We start from the raw sequence: 14,200 nt of genomic DNA on the forward strand, positions 1-14,200 counted from the left end.
TTGTTCCATTCTACCATTAAAAAGGTGTAATATGATTATAGCATTAGTCATTCTTGTTTCTTCCTTTTGTATTATTAGATAATGAGGATCCAGTCTTGGTTTGTCCGCCTAATATTACAACTACTACAGCAGAGGGTTCAGATCAAGCAGTCAATGTCAGTTGGACTGATCCAATAGTAATTGACAATTCTAATGAAGATATAACACCAACGTCCAAGTACAATCCTGGAAATAATGAATTTGATATTGGTAGAACTGATGTTATATATGATGCATTTGATAGTTCAGGCAATGCAGGAACATGTACTTTTACAGTAACTGTTACTGGTAAGCATAGTTGGCTTTCATTCTTTCCTCTGGAGTATTTAACTTAATTAATATAGAAATGTTTGCATAAATGCATTTTTACCCTGATCTTCTTTTCTGAGTATTATTAATATTATTTGTTGTAAGTTATACTTTCCTCATGTTTTAGATCTAGAGGCTCCAGATATTATAGATTGTCCAATGGATATTATTGTTAATACAACAACTGGGGAGGCATTTGCCATCAATGTTACATGGATGGAACCGACAGCTACTGATAACTCTGAAGAGACTCCTGTACCAGTATCAGACTACACTTCTGGTGATAATATGTTTGCAATTGGTGACACAACAGTCCAGTACAATGTCTCAGATTCAGCTGATAACTTTAATGATAGCTGCAATTTCGTTATCACTGTTGAAGGTAAGACATCTGTACATCTGGTGGAAATTAAAATTGAGCTACTGAAATATGGTTATAGCAATGTAATTTATTTATACCTTTTATTTATGTTGTGAATAGATAATGAAAGTCCAATGATTGACTGTCCAACAAATGTCACTTCAAACAATTACATCGGAGAAGGGTATGGACTAGTAAATGTCAGCACAGATATAGGAAGTCCAAATGCCACAGTCACCTGGGATCTTCCTGTGACAAGTGACAATAGTGGTGGACTTGTGACTGTAATGTCTTCATATTTCGAGTCTGGTGACATGATACCATATGGTACTCACACAATCACTTTTACAGCAACTGATCCTTATGGAAATATTGACACCTGTGATTTTGGCCTCAATGTTGAAGGTAAAATAAAAACCTCTTTTTAAATTTTGGTAATTTTTGAAAATACAGGAATTAAAATTTTATTCAACAGCGTTATGAGTATATTATAATATTTACCCTCAGCACATAGAAAAGAAAACATATGTTATATTACAAAAGTAAAATACAAGTAATTACTAATTGATGATTAATTCATTGGTCTTTATACAAAAATTACATCTTTAACTGATAAACCAACAGTCATTTTCATAAATTTTTTTTCACCAATATTTCAGAGCACTATAATAGTAATAGGTACCATTAATTATTTTATCGATATTCTTTGCATAATTGTAATTATGGTTTTTAACGGCTTGTTTATTATTTGTTTATATGTTAAGTTTGAGAAAAATAATATACTGTACTGTAAGAGTTAACATTTTATTTCGTAACTATGAATCGACTCTTATGTGGAAATAAGGAAATTAATTGTTCCATTCTACCATTAAAAAGGTGTAATATGATTTTAGCATTAGTCATTATTGTTTCTTCCATTTGTATTATTAGATAATGAGGATCCAGTCTTGGTTTGTCCGCCTAATATTACAACTACTACAGCAGAGGGTTCAGATCAAGCAGTCAATGTCAACTGGACTGATCCAATAGTAATTGACAATTCTGATGAAGATATAACACCAACGTCCAAGTACAATCCTGGAAATAATGAATTTGATATTGGTAGAACAGATGTTATATATGATGCAGTTGATAGTTCAGGCAATGCAGGAACATGTACTTTTACAGTAACTGTTACTGGTAAGCATAGTTGGCTTTCATTCTTTCCTCTGGAGTATTTAACTTAATTAATATAGAAATGTTTGCATAAATGCATTTTTACCCTGATCTTCTTTTCTGAGTATTATTAATATTATTTGTTGTAAGTTATACTTTCCTCATGTTTTAGATCTAGAGGCTCCAGATATTATAGATTGTCCAATGGATATTATTGTTAATACAACAACTGGGGAGGCATTTGCCATCAATGTTACATGGATGGAACCGACAGCTACTGATAACTCTGAAGAGACTCCTGTACCAGTATCAGACTACACTTCTGGTGATAATATGTTTGCAATTGGTGACACAACAGTCCAGTACAATGTCTCAGATTCAGCTGATAACTTTAATGATAGCTGCAATTTCGTTATCACTGTTGAAGGTAAGACATCTGTACATCTGGTGGAAATTAAAATTGAGCTACTGAAATATGGTTATAACAATGTAATTTATTTATACCTTTTATTTATGTTGTGAATAGATAATGAAAGTCCAATGATTGACTGTCCAACAAATGTCACTTCAAACAATTACATCGGAGAAGGGTATGGACTAGTAAATGTCAGCACAGATATAGGAAGTCCAAATGCCACAGTCACCTGGGATCTTCCTGTGACAAGTGACAATAGTGGTGGACTTGTGACTGTAATGTCTTCATATTTCGAGTCTGGTGACATGATACCATATGGTACTCACACAATCACTTTTACAGCAACTGATCCTTATGGAAATATTGACACCTGTGATTTTGGCCTCAATGTTGAAGGTAAAATAAAAACCTCTTTTTAAATTTTGGTAATTTTTGAAAATACAGGAATTAAAATTTTATTCAACAGCGTTATGAGTATATTATAATATTTACCCTCAGCACATAGAAAAGAAAACATATGTTATATTACAAAAGTAAAATACAAGTAATTACTAATTGATGATTAATTCATTGGTCTTTATACAAAAATTACATCTTTAACCGATAAACCAACAGTCATTTTCATAAATTTTTTTTCACCAATATTTCAGAGCACTATAATAGTAATAGGTACCATTAATTATTTTATCGATATTCTTTGCATAATTGTAATTATGGTTTTTAACGGCTTGTTTATTATTTGTTTATATGTTAAGTTTGAGAAAAATAATATACTGTACTGTAAGAGTTAACATTTTATTTCGTAACTATGAATCGACTCTTATGTGGAAATAAGGAAATTAATTGTTCCATTCTACCATTAAAAAGGTGTAATATGATTTTAGCATTAGTCATTATTGTTTCTTCCATTTGTATTATTAGATAATGAGGATCCAGTCTTGGTTTGTCCACCAAATATTACAACTTCTACAGTGGAGGGTTCAGAACAAGCAGTCAATGTCAGTTGGACTGATCCAATAGTAATTGACAATTCTGATGAAGATATAACACCAACATCCAAGTACAATCCTGGAAATAATGAATTTGATATTGGTAGAACTGATGTTATATATGATGCAGTTGATAGTTCAGGCAATGCAGGAACATGTACTTTTATAGTAACTGTTACTGGTAAGTATAGTCTTCTATTCTTCTTTCTACTGAATTATTAAATTTTACTTGATAATATAGACAACTATTGTACTAATAGTTATGTGTTTTTTCGGCCTTGTCTGGTACGCTTGAAACTTTGCACAACTTAATAATAATGGATTCATTCGTGCGTGTCAATAAGAAAAATAGTGCGTGTTCCAATAGCATGCTCAGAGTTATACAGTTTATTTTGTTCACAAGGCCAGGAAATTCATAGTTAAAGTAATGCAAGAGAGCAACACATTTACTCTGATGAACAGAGTTGATTAATAGCCTGATAGAAATAGCAAAACAAGAATTACAATTCCACAATGAACAGACTCTAAGCGCTACCAGGTCTTAACAGTATTAATATTATAGAATGGTTGTCTTTCCTTTTGCTAATGTTTGGAACGATTTAAACTTTACTTTAGAAAAAATATATAGTTACGGCTGTAGTAGAATTATTTCATCATGATCGCAAAAACAGTGCTTCAAGACTTTTTTTTAACTTAACAAATTGAAAGACATTAATCAGCCCAGAGTATCAATTCTGTCTTGCACTCTTAGTTGTATCATGCAGTTCAGTTCTCTGTTGCACTAACAATAGTTTTCAAAATAATACAATAGTAAACGCTATTACTTTTACCATTATGTTTAGACGAAGAAGCCCCAGTTATCATAAATTGTCCAATGGATATAACTGTTGACACAACAACTGGTGAAGCTTTTGCCATCAATGTCACGTGGATGGAACCGACAGCTACTGATAACTCAGGAGAGACTCCTTTACCAGTAGCAGACTACACTTCTGGTGATATGTTTTTTCTTGGCAACACAACAGTCCAGTACAATGTCTCAGATTCAGCTGGTAACTTTAATGATAGCTGCAGTTTTGTTATAACTGTTGTAGGTAAGTCCTTTTATAACATTATTATTCAACCTTATTTATAGAGGCTGACCCTAAACATCAGTTGCTGACAATCAATGGTATGATAACCGACAGCTACTGTGTGTATACTAGTACACTGTGGTAACCCCTACTCGTTGATAAATATGTATTAAATTCTTTATAGTGCACATGAGCCTACAGTTTATAGTCCTTATCCGAGAAGACTCTTTCTACCACCAGAATCAAGGAGCGAGTGAGCCTTAAACCCTTGCCGATGTTTTGGCTAGGTATTATGGTTCCACTGTCTTAACCGCTTGCACTACACAAAAAAAATATAAAACAATAAGGTTGTTATTTTTCCATATGTTTTATTCATACAGTTGTAGTATAACAGATATATATGAATATATATATATAAATCCAAAGGCAAATTACTGAAAAAAATGACAATGCTGTGGGTATCAGTGGCTGGATCTCAATGGAGATACAAAAATATAAAGCGAAAAGCTAAATCAAAACGATAAAGTAAACAGCCAGAAAAGTTAGCAGAGCTTTCGGGCAACACTAGCCCTTCATCAGTGCAAGTGAAATATGAAATATATATATTTGTTTATTTTATTAATGAGACAAGCTATTATATTGCTTCTAATGCGTGCCCCAGTTATAGTCAAATAACGGAATAAATGTGTATGAATCTAAAAATCTGAATCTAAAAAAAAATATATCAAAATAATAATAATAATAATAATAATAATAATACTAAGCACATGAAATTACAAAAGCACATTTTAGTAATAACGTTGATACAAAAACATGAGTATCTGAAAATTAAAATAATATTTTAATATTTAATTCTATTACAGAAATTATTTGTTATTAGTTTTTTAAGGTTTAGCAGTGCCTTCTTTTTGCTTAATATTAGTATGTGTTGCAACTTTCATTTTTTTATTTATTAAAATACTATATTATAGACATGGAGGCACCATCGTTCAGTGGTACCTGCCCTGCCAGTCCATTGGAAGTACCAACTGATCCTCCAACCGGCAACAGAGCCATTGGTGAAATGTTTGCAACCGTGACCTGGACAATACCAACAGCAACTGATAATGTAGACGACGTTGTGATGGTAACAAACAACAGTTTTCCAGGATCTCAAGTTTATTTCGATATATCAACTGAGTATGACCTGAATGTGACGTATGTTGCAGAAGATGCTGCAGGCAATGTGGAGATATGTTCCTTTTTAGTTAAGGTCGTCGGTAAGGATGTATTCATACAGTCAGGGCTGTAGCCAGCTTGAGGCACACAAAGCGTTCGGCTCGTCTGAAATTTTCAATTTTCACCACCCACTCCAATCCCAGCACAGATCGTAATATTTTATATTAATTGTATTTTAAGCATTTTTGCCTTATCTGTTTTTTACCACCACTAATAAATGTTGGTTTGCAGTGTTTAAAAAAGGGTATTATAGTAAAATTTGAAATTGGCTTAATATTGTGTTTGGTATGCTACCATCATCTCCTATTTGCAAACAGTAACAACAATATTTATACATTGATATCATTTATTACAGATGAAGAACCTCCGATCTTCTATACTTGTGACAACTCAACTGTTTATATCAACAACACTGCTGGTGAAAACTTTGCACCATATACATGGATGGAGCCAACTAACGCTGACAACATTCTTGTAGATGCAGAGAGATCAACACCAAATATGGCACCAGGTCAAGACTTTACCATCGGAGAAAATGATATTATTTATATACTATATGATACATCAGGAAACCAAAACAGTTGTAACTTTACAATTGTGGTTTTAGGTATGTTCCTGTAATTTCAAAATGGGTTCAATAAACAGTACTGTTAAGCAATTGTAAAACATAATATAGCCGGTTAAGTTAACAGTGGTTAAAAATCAATAAACAATTTTATTACTACATATATTTTACCAAAGCAGGCAATTAACAAAAAGTTAATTAAAGTTTAAAAGAATTATGGTAGTGTAAGGATAATGGATTTTGGGTAAATAAGATTTTTTATTACTGTATATAGTTATTAAGATTTGACATGACATTACGTGTCAAAATTATTTTAATGTTGGCCTGGTTAGATTAGATTAGATTTAAACTTGATTATCCCCATAGGGAAACCCTGGTCTTATCAACTGTGCATACATAAGGAATATAACATTTGCAAGGAATGATATTACAGTAAAATAGTTTTGACTTGATCCTTTACTCTTCACTATCTTTTTCCCAAGATATTGAAGATCCAGTTATTGTCAATTGTCCAAACAACACTGTAGATATGACAGATGCTGGCAAAAATAACACCAATGTTACTTGGACTGAGCCTACAGCTACAGATAATGATGATGTTGTAAGTTTTGATGGAACACACTATTCAGGAAATTTATTCTATATTGGTGTTACAACTGTTAACTATACAGCAGTCGATCCTTCAGGAAATATTGCTGTATGTGTATTCAATGTTACCATAGAAGGTAAGATCTGTTCATCATTCATCAACCCGCTCCATAACTCTCTATGTTGTGCTAATCTCATTCGTGTTATACCAATTGATTGGGAAATTTCCTCGTCCCATCTCACTTATTCCTTGGTTTCTGGCATTGTTCCTTAGTATCCAGTCAGTGACAATTTTGTACATATATATATATAATATATCATCTGTCTGCTGTGCTAGATGACCTGCCCAAGACCATTTCTTTGATTATATAACTTTCACTATGTATAACTCGGATTATTTGTTGAATATGTGCGCTTACTAAATATTATCCATTTAAAAATATACAGTTTAGTATTATCCCTAATGATCGTAAACTAATATTTATTTATTATCGATTTATAAATTTTGAATTGTTTCTAAACAGATAAAGAGTCTCCTACTTTGGACTGTGTGTCCAATGTGACTGTATACACCGATTTAAATTCAGCAACAGCTAATGTATCCTGGCCAATACCAGAAACAACAGACAACAGTGGTTTAGATCCTACATTAACCTCTAACTATGAACCCTATACACTGTTTAATATTGGAACAACTCTAGTAATGTACACATCAACAGATGCATCAAATAATGTGCAAACTTGCACATTTAATGTGACTGTAATTGGTAAGTACTGTACGATTAATTATAATCAATACTGCAGTAGGATGTACAGTCATAAAAACCGTTTACCATTCCCACTCAGTTTTTCTATGGACGAAATTTGGAAAACATTAGTTAATTAGCGGTTAATTAGGAAACAATAAGACAGCCCGAATAATAGTCCACTAAAAATGGATGGTACATAAATACATTACAACTACACTGAAATAATATGTTAATATTGTTTTAAACTAGTATTTTTAGTGCTGTAAATCCACCTGCTTCCCAGTATCGTAGAAAAATTCTCTAATACAGCATCTCATATGTATCACTTAGATGCCTGTGTCATGTAAGGTTAGGTTATGATAGGTCTAGGATACTAGGCGATATGATACTGTGGATATCTAGTACCAAGAATCGTAGCCGAATGAAGTCAGGTTTGTGGTTTGTGTTTCCAAAAAGGAAATATTGTAAAGCTTAGTCTACACTATCAAAGTTTATGTGACAAAAAAAATGTGATGTGCCTATGTATGGATATGATGATGATGTCATATCACTACCATATTTGGGAACATCATACTTTTTTGTCAAACTAGTTAGATAGTGTAGACAGAGCTTTGGATTAAGAATGCATTTTGTTACAGATAACGAAGATCCAGACTTTGCCTGCCCTCTTGACGTAATTATAGTAGATACAGATGCTTCACAACCTTATGCAACTGTGACATGGACTGTACCGATCGTTGTCGATAACTCGGGCACTGTTGAATATAATTGTACACATGAGTCAGGTGATCTGTTTGATGCTGTTTGGCCAGTTGTACTACAAAATGTAAGCTGTACGGCACAGGATCCATCTGGAAATGATGCATATTGTTTTTTCTCCATAACGGTTCATGGTAAGTTAATTAGAGACCATATAAAAATGATCGCAGTTGTCATCTTGACATCTTGTTAATCTGATTATGCTATTTAGCAAGCTTTTTTTGTGTAATAATACACATTGCTTATTGCAGTAAATGCCCTATAAATTTCCATATGATTGCATAGATTGCCTTACACAAAAATATGTTTATTCTAAAATCAAAGTCTACATTCTCAAATTAATGAGACAAGATTTAAATACAATGTAATGGCGTACTTGAACAACGCTAATATACTATATATTTCACATAATCTCAAACAATATAAGTTATTAATAGAGTATGTATCAGGCAGCAATATGTTCAGTTTTTAAAACATTTTGGTTTTCAAGACTTAAATAATTTAATAAAAACTGTAAATTCTGTTTTTCTTCTAGATAATGAGAATCCAAATATAACATGTCCCAGTGACTTCAATGTGACAACAGACAATGGACAACCAACAGCTTGGATTGAATGGAATGTTGAATACACAGACAATACAGAATCTCTATATAACCTCAGCCTAACAGGATCTGGTTCAAATTATAATCCATCTGGTGAAAACTTTACTATTGGAATAACAACACTTGAATATATAGTAACTGATGTATTTGGAAACAATGCTAGCTGTACCTTTTATGTCACTGTGCGAGGTGAATACAAAATTATTTGGTTTTCACCTAATATTTCTTCTGATTATCCTATGTTCTATCAGCCTGTTAATGTCTGCAATATTTCTAGATGTTAATATTGTTGCATTTATAACCCAAAACTAAATCTGAATTAAATCTAGATATCCCATAATAGTGATGATTTATTTTGAGAAATGTACACTGTTTAGGTTTTCAAAAAAAGAAAACTGGAAAATTGGTGAACTTGAGTATAAATTATTTTAATAACTTTTCTCAGCACAAATATAAAATCTGTAACAACATCATGGAAACTTGAATTTAATTATTTAATTCCAAACTATGTAGAATAGTGTATTTTATCAAATTGTATTTTTCTTTTATTCTTAATGAACAGACGAAGAAGCTCCATATATAGCTGGTTGTCCAATGGACATTGTTTTGAACACTACAAGTATGTTATCACATGCTAATGCTACTTGGATGACTCCAAATGCTACAGATAATTCAGGCAATGTTACCTTAGTCGCTACACATAACCCTGGTGATGGCTTTGCTGCAACAATAACTCAGGTTACTTACACAGCAACTGATCCGTATGGAAACAAAGACATCTGTACATTTAATGTTACTGTAATCGGTAAGTAATGTTTAAATGTATAACAAACAGATATACTTAAAATTACCTTAGCAGTGCATGTAATTAACCATGTTTTATGCACACTGTACAACCCCTTATTTCAAAATATGAATAATGTATTTTTTCAATTATTTACACAGATACAGAGTCTCCTACTTTGGACTGTGTGTCCAATGTGACTGTGTACACTGATTTAAATTCAGCAACAGCTAACGTATCTTGGCCAATACCAGAAACAACAGACAACAGTGGGTTAGAACCTACATTAACCTCTAACTATGAACCATATACACTGTTTGATATTGGAACAACTCTAGTAATGTACACATCAACAGATACATCAGATAATGAAGAAACTTGCACGTTCAATGTAACTGTAATTGGTAAGTTAACTTTATATGACAAAATACATTAACAAAAATACTAAAATATATAGAAAGTTAAAAGTTCCTTTGTGGTATTTATTATTTTATTGTAGATAATGAAGATCCAGTATTTGATTGTCCTGACAACATTATGGTATATACAGATGAGTCACAATATTATTCAACTGTTTATTGGAATGTGTCAGTTACTGATAATTCAGGAAATGTTACATATAATTGTACAAGTGAATCTGGTAACCAGTTTGATGCTGTTTGGCCAATAATACAACAAAATGTAAGCTGTATGGCACAAGATCCATCGGGAAATGACGCATCTTGCTTTTTCACCGTAACGGTCGATGGTGAGCATATCATGATTGTGAAGATTGTCTTGCACACAAATATTTTTCCTTTACAATTAAAGTCTACAATGTTAAATCAAAATACAAAGACAATAAATAATTTGTTTTCAATATTAAACTATAAGTTCAGTAAAAATTTTATCATTGTATATTTAATTATTGTTCTATAGATTTTACAAAATCTTGTCTTTAAAATGTTATTAAATTAATTTTATTAACTTGTTACTCGGTTATTTATTGAGTAAGTATCAGTCAGCAATAAATTCAAAAGATTGGGTTGTCATTAATTCTGTTTTTCTTATAGATAATGAGAATCCAAATATAACATGTCCTAGTGACTTCAATGTGACAACAGACAATGGACAACCAACAGCTTGGATTCAATGGAATGTTGAATACACAGACAATACAGAATCTCTATATAACCTCAGCCTAACAGGAACTGGTTCAAATTATAATCCATCTGGTGAAAACTTTCCTATTGGAACAACAACACTTAAGTATATAGTAACTGATGTATTTGGAAACATTGATAGCTGTACATTTGATGTCACTGTGCGAGGTGAATACAAAATGATTTGGTTTTCAACTATTATTTCTTCTGATTATCCTATGTTCTATCAGCCTGTTAATGTCTGCAATATTTCTAGATGTTAATATTGTTGCATTTTTAACCCAAAAATAAATCTAAATTAAATCTAGATATCCCATACTAGTGATGATTTATTTTGAGAAATGTACACTGTTTAGGCTTTCAAAAAAAGAAAACTGGAAAATTGCTGAACTTGAGTATAAATTATTTTAATAAATTGTCTCGGCACAAATATAAAATCTGTAACAACATCATGGAAACTTGAATTTAATTATTTAATTCCAAACTATGTAAAATAGTGTATTTTATCAAATTGTATTTTTCTTTTATTCTTAATGAACAGACGAAGAAGCTCCATATATAGCTGGTTGTCCAATGGACATTGTTTTGAACACTACAAGTATGTTATCACATGCTAATGCTACTTGGATGACTCCAAATGCTACAGATAATTCAGGCAATGTTACCTTAGTCGCTACACATTACCCTGGTGATGGCTTTGCAGCAACAATAACTCAAGTTACTTACACAGCAACTGATCCGTATGGAAACGAAGACATCTGTATATTTAATGTTACTGTAATCGGTAAGTAATGTTTAAATGTATAACAAACATATATAATTAAAATTACCTTAGCAGTGCATGTAATTAAAGATGTATTGTCCCCCTGAAAAAATAATTCTTAATTTTTTTTTTAATATTCCATTTTAATGTAACATAATAGTTATCCACATTGACCAAAAATTGGATCGAAAAACAATGTATTTACCTGAAAAAATGTAATTTAAACCAAAAAAAAAGGTCAAATTGGCTGCCAGCCAATGGCTTTTTGGTTGAATTTAACCTTTTTTTTTTTGTTTTTTTTTCTATGGAAGTGATTAATTTTTTTTAAACTACAAAATAACACATTCAAAGTCTGATTTAATCAATCTTCATTTTTCATGTTTTTGGGTGACAAATACATCTTTAACCATGTTTTATGCACATTGTACATATTAAACTCTTATTTCAAAATATGAATAATGTATTTTTTCAATTATTTATACAGATACAGAGTCTCCTACTTTAGACTGTGTGTCCAATGTGACTGTTTACACTGATTTAAATTCAGCAACAGCTAATGTATCTTGGCGAATACCAGAAACAACAGACAACAGTGGGTTAGAACCTATATTAACCTCTAACTATGAACCCTATACACTGTTTGATATTGGAACAACTCTAGTAATGTACACATCAACAGATACATCAGATAATGGAGAAACTTGCACGTTTAATGTAACTGTAATTGGTAAGTTAACTTTATATGACAAAATACATTAACAAAAATACTAAAATATATAGAAAGTTAAAAGTTCCTTTGTGGTATTTATTATTTTATTGTAGATAATGAAGATCCAGTATTTGATTGTCCTGACAACATTATGGTATATACAGATGAGTCACAATATTATTCAACTGTTTATTGGAATGTGTCAGTTACTGATAATTCAGGTAATGTTACGTATAATTGTACAAGTGAATCTGGTGACCAGTTTGATGCTGTTTGGCCAATAATACAACAAAACGTAAGCTGTATGACACAGGATCCATCAGGAAATGACGCATCTTGCTTTTTCACCGTAACGGTCGATGGTGAGTATATCATGATTGTGAAGATTGTCTTTTACAATTCAATTCTACAATGTTAAATCAAAATACAAAGACAACAAATAATTGTTTTCAATATTAATCTATAAGTTTAGTAAAAAATGTTGTCACGGTGTATTTAGTTAGTGTTCTATAGATTTTACAAAATCTTGTTTTAGAAATATTATTACATTAATATTATTAACTTGTCACTCTGTTATTTACAGAGTAAGTATCAGTCAGCAATAAATTGATTGGTTTAAAATTTGGGAATTGTCAATAATTCTGTTTTTCTTATAGATAATGAGAATCCAAATATAACATGTCCCAGTGATTTCAATGTGACAACAAACAATGGACAACCAACAGCTTGGATTCAATGGGATGTTGAATACACAGACAATACAGAATCTTTATATAATCTCAGCCTAACAGGATCAGGTTTAGATTATAATCCATCTGGTGAAAACTTTCCTATTGGAACAACAACACTTAAGTATATAGTAACTGATGCATTTGGAAACACTGATAGCTGTACATTTGATGTCACTGTGCGAGGTGAATACAAAATGATTTGGTTTTTAACTTTTCTTTCTTCTGATTATCCTATGTTATATCAGCCTGTTAATGTCTGCAATATTTCTAGATGTTAATATTGTTGCATTTTTAACCCAAAAATAAATCTAAATTAAATCTAGATATCCCATAATAGTGATGATTTATTTTGAGAAATGTACACTGTTTAGGCTTTCAAAAAAAGAAAACTGGAAAATTGCTGAACTTGAGTATAAATTATTTTAATAAATTGTCTCGGCACAAATATAAAATCTGTAACAACATCATGGAAACTTGAAATTAATTATTTAATTCCAAACTATGTAAAATAGTGTATTTGATGAAATTGTATTTTTCTTTTATTCTTAATGAACAGACGAAGAAGCTCCATATATAGCTGGTTGTCCAATGGACATTGTTTTGAACACTACAAGTATGTTATCACATGCTAATGCTACTTGGATGACTCCAAATGCTACAGATAATTCAGGCAATGTTACATTAGTCTCTACACATAACCCTGGTGATGGCTTTGCTGCAACAATAACTCAGGTTACTTACACAGCAACTGATCCGTATGGAAACGAAGATATCTGTACATTTAATGTTACTGTAATCGGTAAGTAATGTTTAAATGTATAACAAACAGATATACTTAAAATTACCTTAGCAGTGCATGTAATTAACCATGTTTTATGCACACTGTACATATTAACCCCTTATTTCAAAATATGAATAATGTATTTTTTTCAATTATTTACACAGATACAGAGTCTCCTACTTTGGACTGTGTGTCCAATGTGACTGTGTACACTGATTTAAATTCAGCAACAGCTAACGTATCTTGGCCAATACCAGAAACAACAGACAACAGTGGGTTAGACCCTACATTAACCTCTAACTATGAACCCTATACACTGTTTGATATTGGAACAACTCTAGTAATGTACACATCAACAGATACATCAGATAATGGCGAAACTTGCACGTTTAATGTAACTGTTATTGGTAAGTTTACTTTTATATGACAAAATACATTAACACAAATACTAAAATATATAGAAAGT

At 31.6% G+C, this 14,200-nt stretch overlaps 1 protein-coding gene across 1 annotated transcript in view; it reads left to right on the forward strand.

Annotated features, from left to right (window-relative positions):
* LOC140057666 (uncharacterized) overlaps window positions 1-14,200 on the forward strand; it is a 60,967-nt gene that overhangs the window by 4,124 nt on the left and 42,643 nt on the right. Inside the window, exons 9-23 of the mRNA XM_072103389.1 lie at window positions 79-327; window positions 476-730; window positions 830-1,114; window positions 1,640-1,888; window positions 2,037-2,291; window positions 2,391-2,675; window positions 3,201-3,449; window positions 10,108-10,356; window positions 10,661-10,918; window positions 11,292-11,534; window positions 11,998-12,240; window positions 12,336-12,584; window positions 12,879-13,136; window positions 13,510-13,752; window positions 13,899-14,141. Coding sequence (XP_071959490.1) covers window positions 79-327; window positions 476-730; window positions 830-1,114; window positions 1,640-1,888; window positions 2,037-2,291; window positions 2,391-2,675; window positions 3,201-3,449; window positions 10,108-10,356; window positions 10,661-10,918; window positions 11,292-11,534; window positions 11,998-12,240; window positions 12,336-12,584; window positions 12,879-13,136; window positions 13,510-13,752; window positions 13,899-14,141 — 3,813 coding nt within the window. The remainder of the gene's footprint in view (window positions 1-78; window positions 328-475; window positions 731-829; window positions 1,115-1,639; window positions 1,889-2,036; window positions 2,292-2,390; window positions 2,676-3,200; window positions 3,450-10,107; window positions 10,357-10,660; window positions 10,919-11,291; window positions 11,535-11,997; window positions 12,241-12,335; window positions 12,585-12,878; window positions 13,137-13,509; window positions 13,753-13,898; window positions 14,142-14,200) is intronic.

Source organism: Antedon mediterranea, chromosome 1 (genome assembly GCF_964355755.1).
Source record: "Antedon mediterranea chromosome 1, ecAntMedi1.1, whole genome shotgun sequence".
In the NCBI taxonomy this organism is placed as follows: Eukaryota; Metazoa; Echinodermata; class Crinoidea; order Comatulida; family Antedonidae; genus Antedon; species Antedon mediterranea.